Below are 16,143 nucleotides of genomic sequence, written 5' to 3'. Positions count from 1 at the left end.
GGGTGCTGAGAACACGCAGCCCTGTCGTACATTAAAGCCTGATGCGACTATATTCAAGCGATATACTCTTTGTTTGGAGCTCCACCGTTATTTATTTGGATTTTGTTACCAAATAAAATAATCCAACATGTGAGACAAATTTTGGACGATTTTGCAGTTTCGGCTTGAAATTGCACGGCATCCACGTTGGATTACGTTGTAATGCAAATAAAAAAAGCTAGCCATTAAATTTAAAGGGCTATTGAGTTGAATTGTATGCACTAACTAAATCGACGTGTGAGAAGAAGAGAGAAAGGGTTTTGCTGTATTGAACACATTCTTCGTATGTGTGACCTCACGCGTGCCATGCCAACTTGCATGAACTTTTTCTGTAGTATTGCTGATCAGCAGAATTCTATGAGGGTGAGTAGACTGCGAGCAGTCTCTCTTTTCCTCAAAAACTGTGGGGAAAGAACGCAAAACAAGTAAGCGTACGAGCGAGACGGTGAGCGTGACGTGCGAGCGACGAGCGGCGACGCCGTGAGCCGATAGCGGCCGTCTTTCGACGCCAGCGCTACTAGCGGCTCGCGGCATCGTTTCTCTCACGTCACGCTCACAGTCGTGAGTCACGCTCGCGCGCTAACTTGTTTTGCGTTCTTCCCCACGGATTTTCGAGGAAGAGAGGGACTGCTCGCAGCAATTATTAAACGGTGAAGTTTTTGGACCCTTCTGTTATACAGAGGAAATATTTCGCAGTTATCAAACGGCGAAGCTTATGGTCCTTTCTGTTATGCAGACGAAATATTTCACAGTTATCAAACGGCGAAGTTTTTGGTCCTTTCTATTATACACAGGAAATATTTCGCAGTCATTAAATTGCGACGTTTATGGTCCTTTCTATTATACAGAGGATATATGCATTTCGCAGTTATTAAATTGCGAAGTTTATGGACCTTTCTATTTTACAGAGATAATATTTCGCAGTTATTCAACGGCGAAGTTTTCGGTCCTTTCTATTATGGAGAGAAAATATATTTCGCAGTTACTTAACGGCGAAGTCTTTGATCGGTAATAAAAGAGATAAATAAAAAATTATTTATTATTGCAAACAGAAATAATTGCGAAATTAAAAATTGATTCAGTAGATATAATTAAATGCAAAATTTTTAGTAATGTAATAACCCTAAGGCAGGCTACAGGACTCCCAGGCTAATTATCTGAACGTAAATCAAGCCAATGTAGCGAACGTATTAAGCAAATAGAAACACAAAAAGAAATTTCATGAAACTTCCTTCCCTTGCTTTCTTAGGGTATCGCTTAACAGTCGTTGTGTTGTTTTAGCCCGTATTCATAGACAGGAAAACCTTAAAAGTTAACTTCTGGCAACATAGCAACACGAGTGATAAACCAACGAAACAAAGGTCTAAATGTCTTGATTCGTATTGAGTTCCTGTTCTTGTTGTCTTGTCATTATTGTTGTTTTAGAAAACAGCCCTAAGAAAATACGCGCGCTGATTGGTTAAATATCGTGTTTCTATTTAACAATTAGATTATTCGCTCTCGATTTCTATGAGGTGATAGTTGATGAGGCCGAAGGCCGAATCAACTATCGCCTCATAGAAATCGAGAACGAATAATCTAATTGTTTTAGTAGAATTCTAACTTAAATTAGCGCAAATAATGGTTTCCAAATAGTTTTTCGACGCATTATTGAACTTTACACTTTAACAGATTCGCACGTATTGAATTGTCCTTGGTAAATTTGCAGTTGTTTACGCGCGCGCACCGGTTTTTCAATAATTTCAAGTTTTTAAAGTCAAGAACCCGTTTATGTCCTTCTTTTTGTCTTCTCAGGAATATAATTATCCATTTAAATCTGAACTTTTTTCCAAAACTTCGGAAAAACGATAAAAACGTCACATTTCGTGGACGACCGAGAGCTACTGCATTCTAATAAACAATTAGATTATGAGCTCGAGATTTCTATCGCGTGATAAGTGACGAGGGCGCAGCCCGAGTCAACTACTGCGCGATAGAAAGCGAGAGCGAATAATCTAATTGTTTTAGTATAAATCTACTAGTCGTTCAAAACTTAATCTAAATCATCTTTACAGACGCTTCGAAAACGCCAAGTAGCCGCCTTGATTTTGTTAACAAGGGCACACTGCTACTCTACTCAGTATCTATCACTGAATAGATAGTGAGTAGCCTAGCCAATCAAAGAAAGGCATTCGTGATAGAACGCTAGCAGATTTATACTAAAACTCAATAGAAACACGGTACATGTTTTCTATTTCTTAATTAATGTTAAAATTTTTGTTGCTGCGTTGATAAGATAGTAGTTGCATTTATAATAATGTCTTCTGTTATCTTGTTAAATACTGTTTCTTTTAATTTACTGTAGCTTGATGTTAATCTCGTTGTTGTCTTGTAACTGGGATCGCTTCGTTTTTAACACTTATATCTACATCTATATTAGGTCTCGTCCACACACTACGCCGGAGAAATTTGAAAACGGCGTTTTCACTCCGAAAACGCATCAAATGTTTTTCGTCCACACTACGCCGGAGGAATTTAAAAACGCAGCAATCACCGGTCATTTTGGATTTGTGTTTGAGGAAAACTCGGCGTGGTTATTGTAATGTCTTTGTTTTCGAAAAGCTCCGTTTTCAGATTGTTTTCCGTCCACACTACAACGCAAAGCCCGCGTTTTCAAATTTCTCTAGTTTGAAGAGCGTTTTCGAAAAAGCTCCATTCTCGTCGTGACAGATTATTGTGGACGGTAGGCCTAATCGTTGAAATATAGCTGCGTTTTCAAATTTCTCCGGCGTAGTGTGGACAAAGCCTCAGCTGAAGGAATAATATAGTGCTGTTCGAGCCAGGCTGCGATATGACGTGGATTTGAAGGTTTGAGATGTGCCGCCATTCGAACTTCCTGATTTTAGAGGAATGTAAGAGGTGAACCAGCCTCGCGCGCGCGCTTCAGGGATCATCAAATCGCGGTCGCTTGGTCTAGGACCGGCTGGTTTGACTGGCGATTTCTCGTATGGTTCTTCATCGTCTTCAGAAGCTTTCGTCTTCTCGGCTTTGATTGACAGCCACACTAACACGCAGATAACAACGAGGAAAAGAAAAGTTAACACTCTGCTGCTAGGCAACCAACGGCGACTTTCATGCTAGTTAGCAATGTAGCTAAACAAACAAACAAACAAACAAACGCAATATTTATGAATTAGAGAATCGAAGGGAGACCCAACGGGTAACTTTAGTAAATAACAAGGCCCAAGAGTGGACTTACTTATTTTGGGCTATATAGGTATGTTTTTTTTTTTTAGGGGGGGGGGGGGAGGACGTTTTGGTCAAAAATAGAGTATCGATTTTGGCCATTTTGGTTTACATCGGGTATGGTTTTTGCACTCTAGACTTAAATTGGGTCTAATTTTCTTAGAAGAAGCTACTTTTTCATCATTATCGATAAGACCTTCAACAAAAGCCCCGCCTTCATAATGCCTAAAACATCGGTCGTTGATTTAAGGATCAGGTCTAAAATTGCTTTGATTCATGCCACAGATACCGGAATTACGAGACGAAATTAAAGTCTTTTTAGCTCGTCGAATCCCTCGGATTAGCTTAAGTTACCTTCATTTGCTATCTTACGATGATAAGATCAGCTTATTAGTCCCACTGAGCATCTATGGGAAAAATAATTGGTAAAGTCTGCATACGAGTCAAGTGGCTTCTCAGGCCGGAGCTTATCCCGGTTTCATTAGCATGAGGCGACTAGGAGTATTTCCCACCGCATGGATGGGATGCTAGCCCATCACAGGATTACTGCCAGCATTAAGTAGATAGATAATCTTTATTTAACCATGGTAAAAATTCATCAGCTAAAAATACCTACACATAATGCCTAAAGCCTAACGCTCAATGCCTTATGTCTATTACCCAGTATAATAAGGAGTTATTAAATAGAAAGCTGCTTTCCACGAATGCAGTGCCTTACTGATCTACTCTAATCACGTGCCTTATTGATCTCCATTAAGAGGCTTTCCTCCCATAAGGTGGCTCAAAACAGTTTCCAGAACTTAGACTTTGATGGGTCAATATAACCACTCTTTATCACCTGGTGCTGCAATCATAGTATCAAAAAACTGCCTATTCATTAGTGACACGTTGTTATCATTTTCCTGACACAATAGGCTACCATAGCAACATTATGACCTGCTAAAAACACCCTTAATTACAGCTTTGGGGTGTTATAATTCAAAAACGGCACGGTGAAATTTTGTTACATTATCAAATTTTAATAAGCATGATAACTTTTGACAAACTTTAAAAAAAATCTGTACATAGTGTTCAGAGCCACCTTAAATTTTCAAAACTATGGTAACCTATTGGGTCGCGAAAATGATAACAACGTGTTCAGCAATGACTGGGCAGTTTTTTGATACCATGATTGTAGCATCAAGTGAGAAAGAGTGGTTGTACAGTCCGGAATATCCCGATAAATTAGGACAGTCGTGACGTCATCAAGCTATTGTTTGCAGGGAAAATGGCGGACCTTTTATGCGGACCAAGAAAATATGTTGTTTCCAGTCTCGCATAGAGTATGGCCAGCATTATCCAGGACTTTTTGCGACCAAACGTTGAGAAGGAGAATAAGTGGCCATTTTGGTGGTGGGAGAACGTTGACTGTCTCTAATCATCGAGGTTTTTTGGTGTCAAGCGACGATGTAGACGCGATTTTGTGGCCAAATGTTAAGGTTAGTAAAGTGTACGCGTTATTTTCTAGTATTCACGTATTTTTCATTGAGCTGTGTATATTTTTTACTGGTTCTAGTGTTGCTAAAGTTTCATCTTGCCAAATTACACGGTTGTAAACAACGTCGATATTTTGTAAACTCTCTTTGAATTTGAGGCGTTACAAGTGTACCTGAACCGCAGTTGTTATAAGGCTTGAGTAAGCATCGTTCCTTCATTTTTATGACAGTTGTTTTCAATTTCTCTCTCTTAAGTACATGGAAGACCATACTCGACTGCTCGAGGCACTTTGCCGAATTTTTGGGGAAAAAACAAAGAGAAAAGAGAGGAAATAAGACGTCGCTAAGTACGCGGACGAAATTAAACAAATTTGGGAGGTCTATGTTTTGGTGGATTCACCGAATGTGCACCCCAGTTTTATCACTGGAGAGCCAGCAGCCTGTTGAAAACCACCTACAGCACAGAAGTGGCAGCGAAACAGACAGGCCAGGGGTTCTGCAGTGATTCCCTGTAAATGGATGCTATCAGTATCCCAAGGAATGGCACAAAGGGTAGAGAGATTGTTTGTGCTCATTTAACAGACGTTGAGGGCCATGCAAACAAGTAAGTTAAGGTTTGTAGGGGGCACTGTACTCTTTTTCTTTGGCATTTTTTAAAAACTATACACACTGCAGCTGTTCCCAGTAGATGATGATTCTTTTCACTTCCCCATGAAGCTTTGATGTACCAGAAAGTAATGTTTTTGCAAAATAATTTTTATGAACGCAAAGACTGAAAAGGTACGAGAGTTTATAATGTAGTGTCGAGTGTTGAACATTGCTAATTGTGAAACTAATGCAAAACATTAATTGGTTGTGTACAGGAAACATATCAGTTTGGTTAAGAATATGTAATAAAAAATAGAAAACATAAGAGTTATCAGACCACTTGAGGGCAATCTCTTATTTAGTGAGACTAATGTGGTAACTACATTCAAAATAAATTCATATGTTAAAACAAAAAATACATTTGTAATAATATTAGCATCTGTAAGCAATGTAATAATCTTCCAAGCGCTTGTGCTTTGTTTCAGGTCCTGCACTCTGCTAAGAGGCAAATTCAAGGTCAGGAGTACCTAAAGAGTGAATAAAATAAAATGGATTTCACTTTCAAGACTGAATTTGTTTTGTATACTTTAAATAAATATATAATAAAACCTTGGGACATGTGGATGGATTGTGAATGCTCCCTTGTCAACCTGTCCAGGAATTTTATTTTGATATTTTTGGGTAAATAACTTGTGAAAGTCAGCAATTATATGTAAGTTTTCATAATTTAAATGTGGAAATCGGACATGATATCTTTTAGCACAGTAACAAATAGATACAAGAAATATTTGAAATAAATACCAAAATGGAGAAATTTCAGATTTAAAAAGAATATATTACCAGAATTTTTGACTATACATTACAACACAGGCACGCTTTTAGTGTGTACCCACATTTTGTGGGTCGATTATTATTCATATATTCACGCTATTGTTCTTTCTCATTGAATATTCATAATTCACGGACCGATTACTTTCCGAACATGTGGCTGGCTACTGCACGAGCGCAAACGCTTTGATGTTAGGTGCGATATTTTTGCTTTGTGTTAGGATTTCTGCTTGATTGATTTTTTAAACCCTATTGTTGCGACATATTTTAATTTATTCGTAAGAAAGGTCTGGAAAAGCTCAAAGCATGCACGTGGAAAGGCCCCGGGAAAGGCTGAGAAATTGACATGAACGCATTGCTCGGCGTCTGACCGCAAAAACACTCTCAAACATTCTAGTGTCTGGAATGTTTTTCATCAATAAATTCGCTCCTTTAATTCATTCCAGTGTTCATTTGAATCTAAGCTACGATTTTTGACGTCTCGCTTTGTTAAAATCATACCGTTTTGATGAGTCCAAGTGAACATAAACCCATGGAACGGAAGCCCGCTCGATTATTTATAAAAACTCTGTCGATCGATAGCTAGCTATTGGAAGTCGGCCCGTTTTCACCGAATTAAACGTAGACATTCATAAGCAAGAAGAAAATAAAACGAGTGTGTTGGATTTTGAATTCTGTGTACCCTTTCGTTTGTCATTTACTGTTCCTTTAGATGTTTTCTTTTGTCTTTTAGCTTTTCTGGTACGAAACGATCGAGTCGAGTATAAACGTCACGGCAATGAATCAAACGCGATTTCTATTGGTCAGATCCATGTGGTTGCTGTGACGACCAACAAATCAACGCGAGTTAAGCGGAGCTGAATCGGGCGAATTTAAGTTTATTTACAAGCTTTTTTTAAGCCAAATCTCAAAATTATCAACGACATTTCATCTTTTCAGAAGTTTAGTGTCACGGCAGTATCAACAAATTGTGTGTTTCGGGTCAGCATCGCGGATCACAACAACGCGAGTTGTTAATCGAACGAATTCAAGGTGACAGCGTGTTTAAAAATCTCAGAAGTCTAAATGGCAGTTCATCCTTCCAGAAATCAAAGCACTTTTGACGGTAAGTCCATTGAAACGTATGTGAAATTCATTGAGCTAATGTACAAAACACAGGGTCACTTATTTACATGTTTTCCACCGTGAAGTCAGCGATTCCCTTGATCGGTAAGCTCACGACTGAAACGTATAAATAAATCCATTGTTTACCTTTAGGATGACACTCTTGACCGACAATTGTCCCGCAAATGTGGCCAGAAAACTTGAAAGCGACGTTCGTTGGGAACAAAAAGTTCTTCAAGATTGACAATTCATTTCTTCTTACACTTGGATTGAAAACTCACGTAAAGAAGAAGGGATACAAACATCTGGACGCAGTTCTTCAAAAGCACGGTAAGGCTTACGAATCAGAATATTGTATTTTAAAGCCAGTGTTTTTTGCGATTAATGATACAACACAATAAATCTGAATGCTTGAAAAAAATTGATTGTTGTTCTTTATTTAATAATCCTAGTTCAATGAAGGTGATAGGGAACGAACGATGTTAAAGAACTATGAACTATAAATTCTCCTTTCTTGCGACCACACGGTTCTTTTATTGTAGTTGTGAGAATTTTGAGTTCCATAAAGAAACATTATCCCAGTCTTTTTTGTAGTCATCGCTACCTGGACATAACCAGTATCTTTTCCAATGAAAGTAAAATCTTAGGCTGAGACGAGTTTTGTTTTCAAATACAACAAATTACCTCTGCTTGTTTGAGTTTTTTGCAAATTTTTGTTACAAAAACTGAAAAACTAAACAAAGGATCCGCAGTATTTTTTTGTTGTTTCTCAGTATCATGAGGAATTAACCGTATGTTATGCACGCCAGAGTACATTACAGCTATATTTTCTAATCCAGCAAAGTGTTTTTTTGTGATTTGTGATTATTCAATTAGATTTAAATTGTTGAAATTCTTGCAAAGCACTCCATAACCACAGTTAACAAAGCTATGAAATGTGTTTCATTGACAAATAGTTTTTAATTTTATACATTGGCTGCTGTGCCAGCCAAAATCAATGGCTCTGGTGAGTGTCAAGCCAGTCATCCATACCCAAAAATAATGGGGCTTCTCTCAAAATTAATTTTTTGGGGCCTCTTTTTGTTCTAAAAAGGCCAAGGCCCTCCTCCAGATCTGCCACAACAAGACATGTGAAAATTATGTTTAATAACCAAGTGCAAATATTATGCACTTCTAAAAGGTGAAATCATGACATTACCCATTACCTTTATATTAAACAGAACAACTTTTTGTTGATGTCTCCAGGTTTAGTTGTAAGAGAAGAATATGTATTCAAACGTGATGCAGCAAAAATTCACACCCACATGTCATGCCAAGCTGCACTTCTGCTACTATTTACCATCACCAGTACTTTGCAAGGGGAGGAAACAACTACTGCAATACAACTGCGCTGTGATTTAATCGGAATACTTGTAAATGCTGCTGCTACAACACCAAGTGAGCACCCTTCATCTACACCTGAACAACCATCTATGATACCAACTGCATTATCTGAATATCCAACCACTATTTCTGAGCCACAAACTCCTGTGCTTCCATCAACGCCAGTTTCGACAATGCCATCAACATCGACAAGTGCATCAACCCAAATTCTTGCAACGCCATTGACAGTAACTCCACCTTGCAATCACGATCAGCAAGCATCAATGTCTAAACGCATCCGCACTCAAGATCTTCTGACACGCCAAGAAAGCATAAGGCAAACACAAGATAAGGGGCGAAAGTTCACCTCCAGAGAAGTTGTCCGTCGCCTGAATCTGCAGAGAGATGAACTTACAAAACTCGCAAAAAATGTTCATCATGGCTCAAAAAATGATTTCATTGCATCATTGGCAGAAACAGTAACTAATTGCAAGGGAGATGATCATGATCATAATGAAAACTGGGATGGAAGTTTAACCCCTCAGGATGTTGTAAATTTGGCCAAAATTGCTCACGATCCCCAGAAAAGGAAGCCGATTTATGACCTCATCATACAACAGGATGCTGCCCAACACTATCACCTGTCAGCAATTGAGGTGCTCAATCTTCAGGACACCACCAATCCAACAGAAATGTTGCGTGAACTGAGACGGAAATTGCCAGGATACTTTGACTCAGAATCCAAGGTGAACATCCTCAAGGCAAAACTTCGAAGGGAGTTTGAAGTGGTTTGGCAACCACAAAGAACGCACTCTGGATGGCAAATCAGTCCAGAGAGACTCAGGGAGACATTGCTCTTTTTGTACTGGTGGCTGCCTCCAAATGAATGGTGGAAGATTTACGGAGATGGTAGAAATTTTGGTGGGAAGGACAGTGTGGCAATAACACTAAATGTATTAAACAGTGAAGCTATGTTTCATGGTCTAAGCTACCATAGCCCAGAAGAGTACTGGCCGCTTTCAATTTTTTACGGAAAGGACACGCGCCTTAATTTGGAACTGAACCTTGGCGATCCCACAAAGCGAGGCAGTCTAAATTCCTGGATAGAATCAATGATTAACAGAGGACACAAAGTGTTCATATCATCTGATTCGAAATTGTCAGATAATTTACTTGGAGGTGGGTTGGATTCCACAAGTACAGATTCCTTCACAATGTACAATTATGAAACCAAGGAGACAAGGTGCAAGGTTGGAGAGAACACAGGATTTTGATAAGAAATTGGTTGTAAGACACTGTTGTAAGACACTCATTGCCTTGCTGTATTTTTTCAAAAGATTTTTTTCATTTCTGTTTCATTTACAATCCCTGGCTAATAGGCAGGGACAAAAGTCGGAATGGATCAACTCAGATGGCTGATTTGAATAAGAACAGCAGGTAGTGCTATTCTCATTCAAATCAGCGATCCGAGTTAATGATCGGGTCTGACTTTTGTCCCTGCCTATTAGCTAGGGATTGTAAACGAAACAGAAATGAAGAAATGAGAAAATACCCATACCCACCCCTCAGAAGGTCACTGGAAATTCCAACAAAAGTCTCAAAAGCCAGATTTTTTAAGGTAAGCATATAGCTAAACTGGAATTACTCGAAAGTACACAGTCCATTGTACACAAACCACCTTTAATTTATTCTGTCAGTTATACAGAAGTGACTGCTATAATAACTGAATGCTTTCAGAACAAGCATCTTAGTAACCATAAATAAATAAATTACTTTTGACATCAAAACATTCCAAAACTCTACAGTCCTGAACAGACCATCACAGGTTGATTGAAACTGAAAACCTAAACTGAATCCCTTTATGATATAATATTATTTTGAAATGACAAAAGCTTCTAGTCTTCTCAGTCTAGATTAAGTCAAAAAAACTTACAGTGGAATTCAGAAGATACATTACAAACTTACAGTGGAATCCAGATATTTTTAGCCTCATAGGGGAATATATTGGGTGTAAATTTGAGAAATTGGTGGTAATGTTGCGGTGTCTGACTGTGTGAAAGGGAACTGCTTTTGCTTTGATTTATCAGAAGCTCCAAAAACTCAAGTGTTCAATAAGGGGATTCCACTGTATCTTATATTGTTAAACAAAGCTTAGCTCTAATAACTACAAGTACTCCGATAAGCAACTGTAAATGGGTAATTAGACTCTGAATAAACAAAATTTAAACGTAAGCTCATTGAGAGCCTGTGAACAAAAAATTTTACTCTGCAAACATACTTAAAGTGGGAACAGGGATTTCCTGGTTCCAGGATTTTAACATCCCAATTAGCCCCCAAAAATGAATCTAACTTTGCAAGATCCCTCCCTGAATATGAAACTTGGAAATGGTTCTCACCTGTTAGACCCAAGATCTTAGAGTCATGCATTGGATCAAATATGCCAAGGTGAATAGGCTGCGCAGGACGAGTGGCAGTGCGTGAAATACCCGAGTAGACACCTTGACGTATTTGATTGGCCAAGCAACTCTTTCTGAGGTCCAACAGGTAAGAAAAATTTGCAGCATTTTTAACTTGACAAAACAAAACCCTGTCCCAGCCCTCGCAAATAACTTTGTCAACCAAACCCTTTCCCTTTGACCCAATAATGACATCAGATTGACACGAAACATGCGCTACATTGTTCACTGTACAAGATACACCCCTATCAATACTTTCAACTTTTTTGTCCACTACGGAACACAGCAAAAACTTAAACTTAAAAAGATCCTTATTTCTTGAAATGGATGTACAAATAAAAACTGAACCCTTACAAAAATCAAGAGAATACAAGGATCCAATCCTCAAAATGATGCCATTTGACCCAATAAAGAAATAAAAGTGTAAACTGCTGCTACTAGGTACTGCCATGGTAACCTGATCCTGATATGGAATCTCGGTGACTGCAACTTCAGAACTTGATGTCAACCCTTGATCTGTAATCACCGTTCTTCTCTGCCTCTTCCTTGTCTGCTCAACTTGTTCCTGAGCAATGGCTTCTTCCACCTCCCAAACTTTGACAGTCTGTCTTTCTTTGCTGTCAACCAGTTGCAAAGTTACCTTAAATAAAAAGCTTGGTATTAATTTCAGGCTTCAGACTACAGGCACAAAAATTGGATGGCCACACAGTAAACATGTAGACCTAGAAAAATTCCTTAAATTACAATCAATTTAAGAGATGAGAGAAGTTAAAGGATTCCAAAAGATAATGAATTAAATGTACTTCGCCCTGAGAAACTTTATGCAAAGTAAGGCACTCAAAAGAAAAAACATCTTCTGAAGCCAATTAGTGTATTGTGGTTATTTTAATTTTTTCTTAGCCAAAAAACAGTGTCTGACATTTTCAGAATGCAGACTGCAGACTTTTCACTCTGGTTAAACTTACTATGCACTTCAGTTAGCCTACTATTCACTCTGGTTAGCCTGAATAACACTTCATTTAGCCTGTTTACGGTACGCTTTCAATAATGGTAATGGTAACATGATAAATTCTCTTAGTTTGCAGTCTGCAAAATGTCAGACACAAGCCAAGAAGTAAGTGACGAGGGTTAACTTTTCTAGCAGTATCATTAGATGACAAGATGAAAGCAGCAATACAACCACTAAATGGGGACACTTGTAAACATCAATGATTCAAATGTTTGCCTTAAATCGGTTACGAACACTCCAAACTACTTTTCAGTATAAGAGTTGTATAGAGACTGGTAAGGAGAATTAGTAGTATGATCATGACCACTGACACTCGATGTAAAGTTATGTAAACAATAAATCTGCTGCTACAGAGAGTTGAAACTCACCGATTTCCTGATAGGATCTGACTGGAGAACATTTGCTGCTTTGCCATTCAAGTAAACAACGTCCCCGTGGAACAATTTCTTGAGATTCGGGTTCTGATGGCAAAAAGTAACTTGCGTGAGAACTTATAAGCGTCAAAAAGGAAAAGGAAATGAAAAAACTCAAAATTAACATTGAATAACTTCTTACCGTTTTTTGTGCAAGACGGCGCGGGATCAGCGTTTCTTCGATCGTTTCCTTTCTGATTTCGGAAAGGTCACTTATCTCGCGGTCCCACTCCGATCTCCATGGAGGAAAAGTCACAACAACCGAATTTTCGGATGCTGAAATAACTTTGGCTTTGGCCCAAATACCGAGCTGATCGACAGCTTCAACAGAAGCACCAACGGCAAACTCCATCATGTATCACGGCTCACAGCTAATAAACTAGTTAACGTGACGATCAAGTGTGTTTACAGTGATGAGAATAAGTGAGTAGCCACGCGTATGACTCAGTTATTTATAAGCCCGCGTAATGGCGTGTATTTGCATAACAATATATATCGTCTGTTGTTTTGACAAGCGCACGGTCAATCAAATTCAAACAAACTCTTATGTATTTCTTTGTAGTTTAATAGTATCTGATTGTTAACCTTAAATAAACTAACCCAACGAAAAGCTTAGCGATCGGTTGGTAACAAATCACTTCAAATAATTTTTTAATCGACTTCCATCTCGCAAACGAGAGCAAATTCATTCAGACGTGACCGAAGACATGCCGCCGCGGTTCTCACTGCCGGCGACAAATTGCGATGTAATTTGCAAAACAAAGCAGTTCTCCGGTAATACGGAACCAAAAATTTCGTTTAAACGCTCATTTTCAAGCTTGTAAAATGCATATCAATAATAAACCGATATTACCTTTGCCGCTTATGAGCGAAACGTTTTTCGGTGGAAAGAGATGAAAACACGAGGTGACATTTTTTTCGCAATCACCACGCTTCAAAGAACAAAAGGATACGCACTTAAGGGACAATAATTAAGCCGCATTGTTGAATTCTTTTGAAATACATCCACTGAATCGCCGCCCAAAAGTCACAAGTCCTATTCATTCATCTGAGCTCAATAATTCCGAAGATACTCAGCCCTGTCATCGGAGCAAACTCGACAATAACTCGAAGCTTGCCGACAGGTAAATTAACGAGCCTTCCGTATCAATTAGCCAGCGGTATAGCCCATTTCTGAACAACACAAATAAAGCGTGCCTGTGTTGTAATGACCTGCATCTAACAACACTAAAATTTTGGATACATTTTTTCTAGCTTAGTTTATTTTGTATAAAAGAACAAGAATTTCTCACTCGTATGTGTTATTGAAAATTCTGTTTTAATGATGATTTCATTTCCTCGATTTAGCCAAAACGTATAACATTTTGGACATCTACAATTTATCTTTGCTGGCATATACGAACATGCGCGTGCTGTCGATTTCGGCCCGATAATCCCTAGATAAGAGGAAAGCCTCAATTCTCATATCGATCATTTCTGTGTTTAGAAAAATGCAGAGTAAAGATGCTTACCGATTGTACGGTCTCTTTCCAAAGAATGATAACAGCAGCTCGTCAAACGTGGCCCGCATTGCGTTCTGTGGTGCTTCATTTGGTCCGAGGATAATCGTTATCTGGGCAGAATTGTCTGTGACATGGAACGCGAACACAAACTTCCCTTTTATTTTATAATTTTGACAGTATTTAACTCAATTCGAGATAAATATAATCCTCCTGAAGGCCCGCATTCATGGCATTGGAAAGTATTCGCGACTCTCTTTGTCCGCCATCTTGAATCTCTTGGTTTGTTGTGAAACACAACACTCCAATCAAAACACGCATTCTCATTGGTTGAAAAGTGAGTTTCGTGACATCACAGATGTCCTAATTTATCGGGATATTCCGGACTGTTGTAAGGACCCATCAAAATCTAACCGCTGGAAACTGTTTTGAGCCACCTTAAAGCAGTCCGGTCAATCTGGCTTTGAAAAATAGATTTCGTTCATTTCTTGTGTGTTGCAAGACATCCGTGTACTTATACTAACACCATAATCCGTTCGATCAAATCTTTTAAATTGTTTGTGTTTTAGGGAGTTTTCGGTTTAACCGAACGTAGGCCCGTGACGGACATTGTCAACACCCAGTTTTAACACAGCTTTGGGAGTTAACTAAACAAGAACGAAAACTCTCTGCACAAAACAAACACCACTGTTACCTATAATATTAACTACTTAATAACCGAGAGTGAGGTCGTTACGGGAAAATCTCAAACTGAGGCCTTGTATCGCTCGATCAATACGGTAGGCCGAGGTTTGACATTTTCCCGTAACGACCGAACGGTAGAGGTTATTAAGTTGTTTATTATATGGCTCATGAATTAAAGAAAAGAAAAAAATTATTCGAGCGGAAGTCGTCAATTTACATCCGGCGATGCGCGCGTTTACCCATCCATTCATCGTCTCAAACCCAGGGCAAAACTATACAGTCAGTGAACTTTACGTATTCCGTGAAAAAAACACATTTTTTTACGGGAAAAATGATTGTCACAGCCTCAAAAAGGTATTTTATTATCGTGGTGCCACAACTTGATGGGGAAGTTTTTCCGACTTTTGTGGCGAAACGTCAACGCATATAGAAAAGACAAAAAGTGCTTCAAAATAGTCCAAACCAACGGTCTTTCGGTGAAAGAAAATACTAATGCTTCAGAATGTACTGCTCAGAATAACTCGATCTCCGCATTCGTTTTGGACAACATATCTTCGCCTTCTTCATTCTGGGATTTATGGATGAACTTTTCAAGCCTTGTGAACGTCTAAAACTACCTGCAGTCATCAGAAACACTGCTACCGACAGAAACCGCCCGATTGTTTATATTTGATGATCCTGGAAGCTGATTTACACTTGCTTGTGTTAAGGCGGGGGGAATCTATTTGATGCGAACTGTTGCGGAGTTCAATATTTCATTAATTGTTGTGACTAAGATGATAACTTATAAGTTTCTTCGTGGCGTTCTGCTCAGGATGCATGACAGATCTGCCGATGGTGTTTTTCACTTAGCGATTTTAGCTTTACCAGACTCGGTGAACTTTGAGTGTTTTTCACCAGTGCCCGCAAAGGTTCCGGCTGGTAAGTCAAAAACGACTTCTATATAAATTTTGCAAAGGAAAAATCTCTAAACTTTTAGCTACTTGGATTAAATTTACTTTCTCTTACTGTTTTTAATCGGCTTTCATCGTTTCAATGCGCTTGAATTTTCAGAGCCGGGCTCTTCCTAATTTGCATAATCCGTAATCGGCCCGTGGGCATTACGGCTGCATAATGACCGCTCAGATCTCGTTCTTAGCCAATCAGAACGCGCGTTATATCGACCACGAGCCAAAGCCAGATAACAAGTCTTCATAATGTTTCAAACCGATTTTTATAAACATGGAGTTTTCTTTCTGGCGCGAATGTAAACTAGCTAAGCTTAATGCTCGTATAGCTAAGTGCATGACCACAATAAATAAGGTTTACCATTTTTTTTTAAACGTGTGGAGACCTTCTGGCAAAGTTTTTCTCGTTGGTGGTATGTTAAGAATGACTCTTTTCTCTATAATAGTTGCTATTTTAGGATGCTTTTAAATTTCTGTTGTTACCTACGTATACGTCTACGTATTCAGAGAATCT

The 16,143-nt window shown here is 38.7% G+C and overlaps 2 protein-coding genes and 2 long non-coding RNA genes across 4 annotated transcripts; 2 read left to right on the top strand and 2 right to left on the bottom strand.

Annotated features, from left to right (window-relative positions):
* The first annotated feature begins 4,507 nt into the window (after window positions 1-4,507).
* Window positions 4,508-5,949, top strand: LOC149114412 (uncharacterized). The gene is made up of 2 exons (XR_016206458.1): window positions 4,508-5,343; window positions 5,813-5,949. It is a non-coding gene; the product is annotated as an uncharacterized LOC149114412 (long non-coding RNA).
* LOC149114410 (uncharacterized) lies at window positions 5,615-14,328 on the bottom strand. Its single transcript, XR_016206457.1, has 2 exons — window positions 14,011-14,328; window positions 5,615-5,854 (listed from the first exon to the last, which is right to left on the bottom strand). It is a non-coding gene; the product is annotated as an uncharacterized LOC149114410 (long non-coding RNA).
* Window positions 6,726-10,853, top strand: LOC149114411 (uncharacterized). The gene is made up of 3 exons (XM_089286874.1): window positions 6,726-7,260; window positions 7,413-7,589; window positions 8,505-10,853. The coding sequence occupies exons 2-3, from the start codon at window positions 7,445-7,447 to the stop codon at window positions 9,893-9,895; spliced, it is 1,536 nt and encodes a 511-aa protein (XP_089143000.1). The 5' UTR covers window positions 6,726-7,260; window positions 7,413-7,444; the 3' UTR covers window positions 9,896-10,853.
* Window positions 10,283-13,632, bottom strand: LOC110063366 (uncharacterized). The gene is made up of 3 exons (XM_020770340.2): window positions 12,642-13,632; window positions 12,455-12,547; window positions 10,283-11,717 (listed from the first exon to the last, which is right to left on the bottom strand). Exons 1-3 carry the CDS (start codon window positions 12,852-12,854, stop codon window positions 10,779-10,781), a joined length of 1,245 nt encoding a protein of 414 aa, XP_020625999.2. The 5' UTR covers window positions 12,855-13,632; the 3' UTR covers window positions 10,283-10,778.
* Window positions 14,329-16,143: the final 1,815 nt, after the last annotated feature.

Source organism: Orbicella faveolata, unplaced genomic scaffold, assembly GCF_042242905.1.
Source record: "Orbicella faveolata isolate gen_17 unplaced genomic scaffold, um_ofav_v1 contig_14, whole genome shotgun sequence".
In the NCBI taxonomy this organism is placed as follows: domain Eukaryota; kingdom Metazoa; phylum Cnidaria; class Anthozoa; order Scleractinia; family Merulinidae; genus Orbicella; species Orbicella faveolata.
The sequence above is the reverse complement of the archived record's forward strand: the minus strand, read 5'-3'. Positions and strand labels throughout refer to the sequence as shown.